This window comes from Nicrophorus vespilloides, unplaced genomic scaffold, assembly GCF_001412225.1.
Source record: "Nicrophorus vespilloides isolate i.1.1-1 unplaced genomic scaffold, Nicve_v1.0, whole genome shotgun sequence".
In the NCBI taxonomy this organism is placed as follows: domain Eukaryota; kingdom Metazoa; phylum Arthropoda; class Insecta; order Coleoptera; family Silphidae; genus Nicrophorus; species Nicrophorus vespilloides.
The window spans coordinates 27,665-33,664 of NW_017096619.1; the positions used below are offsets into that span (position 1 = coordinate 27,665).

General features: G+C 31.8%; 1 protein-coding gene across 1 annotated transcript; it reads right to left on the reverse strand.

Moving 5' to 3' along the window:
• Window positions 1–2,770: 2,770 nt before the first annotated feature.
• Window positions 2,771–4,942, reverse strand: LOC108557621 (kalirin-like). Its single transcript, XM_017914217.1, has 6 exons — window positions 4,005–4,942; window positions 3,782–3,946; window positions 3,633–3,722; window positions 3,225–3,569; window positions 2,955–3,174; window positions 2,771–2,897 (listed from the first exon to the last, which is right to left on the reverse strand). The coding sequence occupies exons 1-6, from the start codon at window positions 4,914–4,916 to the stop codon at window positions 2,773–2,775; spliced, it is 1,857 nt and encodes a 618-aa protein (XP_017769706.1). The 5' UTR covers window positions 4,917–4,942; the 3' UTR covers window positions 2,771–2,772.
• Between the last annotated feature and the right edge of the window lie 1,058 nt (window positions 4,943–6,000).

Genomic DNA, 6,000 nt, shown 5'->3' on the forward strand with positions numbered 1-6,000 from the left:
GTCGTCGACACTTCAAATTGTCGTGGTTGAATGTCGAGAAGGCTGTGTGTATGCAAAAATGAAATAAAAAACGAAGGGGGCGCGCGAAAGAAAACGGAACAAAAGAAGAACAAATGGATGGCTGCTCTTGATGGAGGGCCGGCCCATTACGTAATGCTAATTTCTGATCGATTTCCGCGTCGACTTTTTCCATTTACCACCCGATAACTCAGATGGCAAGCGCGCGCGTGCATATATTTCTTTTTTGGTTCACAACTTTGAATTTTAAATGAACATCACTACAACCTCATTGCCTTTCTCTTACACCCTCTGGTATATATCACACCCTTGAATTGTTCGAAGAAATTGGAATAATGATGTAATGGAAATGGAATTAATGGGTAATTTTTTTTTTTGGGGGGGTTGAAGCCCCCGTTTATTTATACACACTCGTACTCACATTTAGATTTTTTTTTTTTAGATTTTTCCAGCCTCGAGGGGGCTTAAATAATGCTCATTAACAAAAGACTCTTCCGCGCGCCGAAAGCACAACTCATTACACAACTCTCCGGATTTAGTGCAACTAAACAACTTACATTACGTTTTCATATGCGCTCCGTTTCTTTCTCATAGTTGTTTTTTTTTTTTTGTTGTTTTCGCTTCATTCCAAGGACGTAATTGCATTCAAAACAGTTTCGTCGTCGTCGTCTTTTTATCGTGAAACATGATCCATTAGTGCGGCGACTCTCTAAAAGCTTGCACCGACGACGATTTGCATATCACTGCATCATATTAACTCGAGATGGCGTTAACGATTTTTATCATAAAGCTATGCAGCCAATATTACATTAAGACTAATTACATTTTAAAAATCTCCAGTTTAAAAATTCTTCAGTTTTATTGAATTCTCGCAATCAATATATTCATATCAAGATATATAATTAATATTTTTATATGATCTATTGTTTTTAAACTTCAAGAACAACTTTAACAAATGAAATAAAAAAATCGAATTATTGTCAAAAGAGACAAAAAAAATCCATGATTTATAATAATTATATTTTCTCGATTTTATTTGAAAATAAGTAATTTTATATAAATAACATAATTTGGATTGGTACTTACAATATGCAACCAAATTAACATTAATTTGGAAATGAGTAATTATATTTTTTCAGTTGGTAATAATTATTATGTATGCATTACATTTTACATTATTATTATCAGAAATTTTATCCATTTTTTTTACTAATTCATAAAAATAATTCAATTAACTAATTAGCAACAATTTTCTCTTCTTTTTCCTTTATTTACTCCAATTTATTTAACAAAAATTAAAAAAAAATGTTTATAAACTATACATTTTTTGATTGACAATTTGCATTGTTTTTTTTACGTCAACGTCAAAAATTTAAAATAACCTAATTTGGATTGGTACTTGCAATATGCAACCAAATTAACATTAATTTGAAAATGAGTAATTAAATTTTTTCAGTTGGTAATAATTATTATGTATGCATTATATTTTACATTATTATTATCACAACTTTTATCCTTTTTTTTTACTAATTCATAAAAATAATTCAATTTACTAATTAGCAACAATTTTCTCTTCTTTTTCCTCTATTTACTCCAATTTATTTAACAAAAATTAAAAAAAAAAGATTATAGACTATACATTTTTCGATTGACAATTTGCATTGTTTGTTTTTACGTCAACGTCAAAAATTTAAACTAACACAATTTGGATTGGTACTTACAATATGCAACCAAATTAACATTAATTTGAAATTGAGTAATTATATTTCTTCAGTTGGTAATAATTATTATGTATGCATTACATTTTACATTATTATTATCACAACTTTTATCTTTTTTTTTTACTAATTCATAAAAATAATTCAATTTACTAATTAGCAACAATTTTCTCTTCTTTTTCCTTTATTTTCTCCAATTTATTTAACATGAATTAAAAAAAAATGTTTATAAACTATACATTTTTTGATTGACAATTTGCATTGTTTTTTTTACGTCAACGTCAAAAATTTGAAATAACCTAATTTGGATTGGTACTTACAACCAAATTAACATTAATTTGAAAATGAGTAATTATATTTTTTCAGTTGGTAATAATTCTTATGTATGCATTACATTTTACATTATTATTATCACAATTATTATCCTTTTTTTTTACTAATTTATAAAAATAATTCAATTTACTAATTACAATTTTCTCTTCTTTTTCCTTTATTTAATCCAATTTATTTAACATAAATTAAAAAAAAAATGTTAATAAAATATACATTTTTTTATTAACAATTTGCATTGTTTTTATTGCGTTAACGTCAAAAATTGAAAATAATATAATTATTAAAGAATACAATACTTTTTCTACGTGCAATTGTTTTTATTAACGTTCCAATTGGATTTATTAGATAATCGTAATTGTATACAACACAAACTTAATACTATCGCCATCTAGACACGATGACGCGAACTGTAAGCTTCAGCGTCTAGAGTATAGATGTCATAGGATTACCGTTATCATCACATATTTCATACAATCATATCGCATTTCTCGATAATTCGATAAAATATAATCTAAAGATGTTTTCGTTGTCTAGATTATCGACAAGAAATTGATTATTCTTGAAATTTGTGAAACGAAAGTTTGAAAATTAAATCAAAACAAAGAAAATCAAATTTTTTTAAGTTAAATATACACTTATTAATATATATATATAGATATAAAAAAAATCAATAAATAATAACAAAATTTTGTTGTATAAAATATCATTTACGGGATGTATAAAATGTTGAATTCTTAAGGACGATATCACTTTCGATCACGTTGTTCTCTTTGTCTCGCTGTACATCTTTGTACGCTTCGCTATATCGTCGCTGCTTCGATAACTCTTCTGCAAAATTCGTGTAAAATAATTCCAATAATTTGTGATGAAAAAGAAAAGCTTTACCTTTCTGATTATTGAGTTGCTCCCAAAGCAGATCGAAAATAGCTTTGGTCCACTTCTCTTTGGTGTGAAAATCTTTGGCTTTCAATTTATAATCATTGTATTTGTCTTTCTTCTGCAAAAAGTAGTTGCTCAATCGGAAAGTGCACGAATCTTCGTTATGTTTGATCGACAAAGAGTTCTTGTCTATAGAGTGGTGATATTGTAGACTTTCGGAGTCTTTCTGCAATAAAAAAATTGTTATTAAGTATTGTTAAAAGATGAGGAACGTACGGAATCGCGCGTTGCGAATATGACCATCTTCTTGAAGAGCAACACCTCCATCTCCATGCGTTTGGGCTGAAGGATCTGGAAGGTGTCTTGATATATAAACTCGCCGGTTTCCCTGAACGAGTGCGGATTATCCGAGATGTATTTAAGTGTGAGCAAATCGTTGGCCCTTTTCGACGACCTCACGACGATATCGACTGCAGCGTCGACGTGATCCGTGCTCTGGTTATCTTTCTTCATGCATTTGCTGAGATTCTTCAGCAGCAATTCGTATTTACCCAATCTCTGCACCGGTTTCAGCAGGTAACTGCTCAGACCCAATTTGTCGCCCAATTCCTCTTCGCGTTTCTTCCCAACAAAAGTTAACACAATTAAGAAAATGAAGACATCAAAATAGTCGAATTAACTCACTCGGATTGGATTCTTGAAGATGTCTGTTACCAATCTGTTAGATTCTTGCTTATTCCGACAATAAACCGGATACAAATCGAATAAGTTTTTCTGAATCAACAAATACAGATTATTACAACAAAAGAAATTGATTGCTTTGGCAGACGTACGTGTTTCTTGAAGATCTTCCCCACTTCCTCGTATTTATCTTTCTTGGCTTTGATTTCTTCAAGAAGAGCGCTGGTTTGCTTGTAAATTTGCTCGATGTTGCAGAACATCCTCTCGGCTATTTTCGGGCCGTTCTTGAAGCGCTCCGTCACGTAACTCTTGTAATTCTAAAAGATTGAAAATTGGAAAGTTGATTCGTTAACTTTATCATAGATTTCTGCTTACGTTTATAGCGTATTCGAGACTCTCCAGATACTTGATTTCGGTGTGCATCAGCTCCTCGACGATGTAATCCATTTTGCTCTTGTTGATGCTCTTCCTGATCTCGTTCACATGCACAGCCGAAACCATCTGCATCCTGATGTTCTGCATGCTGTCGTAGATTGTCTTCACGACGTGCGCCCTCTTCTCCTGATCCTGATCATCCTCCGGAGTTTTCGCATGGCTCCTCATGGTAACTAAATCGGTGGTGCTTGCGTTCCTCCGCAAATTACTCAACATCTGAACGTTCTCGTAAATTGGTTCTTCGTGCATTTCACTCGGCTCCATTTCAACGCTCACCGTGCTTCCCGAACTCCTGTAAGAATTCTCTGATTTCACGTGGAAATCGATGTTCATGTAAAGAGGTTCATCCTCCTCATCATCATCATCATCGCTGTAAGCGAAGATGTTCTCAAGAACTTCAAGCTTATCGTGCACCACCTGCTGCAAACACTCCTCATCTTTAACACTTTCTTCATCCGCTTTAACAACATCATCGCTGCCCAAAGATTGTAAACTCTTCGCGTACTCTTCGCACAACATCATCGCCTGACTCCTGACGTCTTCGATGCTGCCACCACGATCGTTGTCAATCGAATTGAACCTCTTCACTTCAATCACATCATCGTCATCATCATCATCGGCATCATAATTAATCACCGATTTCGTCGTATCATGAGCGTACGTCCATCTGATATCTTCGACCGAATCATCTTCAAATAAAGAGCTGCACCTTTTGAGCTGAGGCTGCGATTGCGTCGTCTCCCACAGCTCTTTCCCATTGACGCTCTTCTCATCAGTGGAAATTGTCAAATTCTCGAAGTGCGATATCAGACGACTCACGCGTTTGCTCTTCGTTTTGCTCGACATCATCATTTCACTCGCGCATTTCACTTGAACTGAAAAAACGCGCTGCTCCTTCTCATCAAAAACCCACACTTATTAATTTAAACTTCGTCACTTTCTCTCGCGCACACACAACACTGAAATCGCAGGGTTTTTTTTTTTTCTTCAAGCGATAAGATTAGATAACGCACAGAGATATATATATTCGAAGCCAATCGTTCGCTTTTGTTGCTATATATTTTTTTTTTGCAATTTGTTTAAAGTTTTGTCACATTTAACATCTCTTCAGTATTTCAACAGCTGACAATTAAAAATTAACATTTTTCATACATTTTTTTTTGTTACATAAATAAACAAATCTTTATCTTTTCAGCAGGCTCGCAATTATTTCTATTTAAAAGCAAATAATTATCCTTAAATCTCATTAAAAGTTACCTAAAACTATTAACAACTTATTTTTTTGTATTTAAATACAAAAGTATTCCAAGTTGATTTTCAAGTTTTCATAGCAATTTCAACAGTTCAGTTACGAAAATTAAATAAGAAAAATAAACATTAGAGAATTCATTTCTAACTAAATTTTAACAATTTTTTTGAACAATCTTAAAGATTTCTATATTATCTCTTCAAAAAGTATTTGTTACTAATGCAAATTGATGATTTCATAACAACAATACATGAATGTTGGAATATCGAAAGGAAACACAAAAATATTGCCATTATTTCACCGTTATCTTTGTGAATTAATGAATAAATAACGGTGATAAAACTGAGGATGTGCAAGCATTAGTAATTACCAGAAAATCGCACCTGATTAGATTGCTTCTATTTACGTTAACACAAAATTATGTTTGATACCAGACTTCAGTAAACGATTTACTAAACATTCTACACATTTTTTCTCTCTGAGAAAGTAAATATAAGACTCAAACGTTTGATTAATAAATATGCTTTATTTATTTTATTCCGATAAAATTGATTTTGAAAAGTGTAAACATTCTGTCTTTGATCAAATCGAAACAGTTTTTCCATTAATTCATTATTTTTTTTTTACAATTTATTAATTTTGTATACTTTATTAGTTATTTTAGTTTTCAGTGATGAGTAATAAACG

Bases quoted from the DNA above. Each gene is read 5' to 3' on its own strand.
- LOC108557621 (XM_017914217.1), bottom strand. From the start codon at position 4,916: ATGATGATGTCGAGCAAAACGAAGAGCAAACGCGTGAGTCGTCTGATA. The intron at 3,175-3,224 runs GTACGTTCCTCA...TTTTTATTGCAG, and splicing joins TATTCGCAACGCGCGATTCC to AAAGACTCCGAAAGTCTACA. The intron at 2,898-2,954 runs GTAAAGCTTTTC...CGAATTTTGCAG, and splicing joins GCAACTCAATAATCAGAAAG to AAGAGTTATCGAAGCAGCGA.